The following is a 979-nucleotide window of genomic DNA, read 5'->3' as shown; positions in this document are numbered from 1 at the left end:
ACACACACACACACACACACACACACACACACACACACACACACACTTTCCCTCTGTGGGGCCAGGGACAGTTAGTACGTCTTCACTGGGACTAAAAGCCTTTGGTTGGTCTGACTTGCTGCTAACTGAAGTAATTAAAGGGTTAAACCTGTTGCTGAACAAACACACACACACTTGCAGGTGTGTAGCTCTTTCCTCGTGTCCCAGCAGTGTGTGTTGGGGGGTGATTAAACATTCTGAGTCAACAGTAACAGGTTTGTTAATTAGTTTTAAGTGGTAAAACTGATGAGAACTTCAGAGTAAAAGCAGTTTGGGGGGGGTTAGGTGCTAGAGCAGGGGGCTGTTCCTCCTGAACATGGGTGGTCTGCAGAGCCTCTCAACCAGGAGCAATGAGCACACTGCATCAGGCAGACCCTTTAAAGCTCATCCCCTGACGCATGCGGCCCCTCGTGGCTCCTGAGCGCTGCAGGCAGTGATCAGACTCTTGTCGGTCAGAGGTCAGGAAGACGTCACGTCTGAGGTTTTCCTAATGACGCTGGCACGCATCTCGTGGCCGTGGCTGCTGGCCGAGGACTCCACAGAGTTCTGGGTGTAGGTGGGCATCCAGCCGTCGCCGTGGTAGCTGATGAGGGGAGAGGGGTCTTTCATGCTGGTGACCCGGAAGTTGGGCTTGCTCTGGTTGACGAAGGTGGCCATGCTGGGCAGAGAACCCGGGGGGATCCTGAGAACTGACGTGTAGTCGCGCTTCCATGTCGAGACCACCCCCTGTGAGCCGGACAGCAGGAGGAAAAGAGTTCACATCTGAGACTGTAGCTACACTTCTGAGACTGTAGCTACACATCTGAGACTGCAGCTACACGTCTGAGACTGTAGCTACACGTCTGAGACTGTAGCTACACATCTGAGACTGTAGCTACACATCTGAGACTGTAGCTACACATCTGAGACTGTAGCTACACATCTGAGACTGTAGCTACAC

The 979-nt window shown here is 52.8% G+C and overlaps 1 protein-coding gene across 1 annotated transcript; it reads right to left on the bottom strand.

Annotated features, from left to right (window-relative positions):
- Positions 1-227: 227 nt before the first annotated feature.
- LOC106512434 (interferon regulatory factor 2) lies at positions 228-765 on the bottom strand (the record flags this gene model as incomplete). Its single annotated transcript, XM_014001052.1, is given in 1 exon segment — positions 228-765. A coding segment is annotated over 1 exon segment (267 nt), but the record flags the coding sequence as incomplete, so codon positions are not given.
- Positions 766-979: the final 214 nt, after the last annotated feature.

The sequence above is a fragment of the Austrofundulus limnaeus genome, unplaced genomic scaffold (assembly GCF_001266775.1).
Source record: "Austrofundulus limnaeus strain Quisiro unplaced genomic scaffold, Austrofundulus_limnaeus-1.0 Scaffold6773, whole genome shotgun sequence".
Taxonomy (NCBI): domain Eukaryota; kingdom Metazoa; phylum Chordata; class Actinopteri; order Cyprinodontiformes; family Rivulidae; genus Austrofundulus; species Austrofundulus limnaeus.
This window is presented reverse-complemented; position numbering and strand designations above follow the sequence as displayed.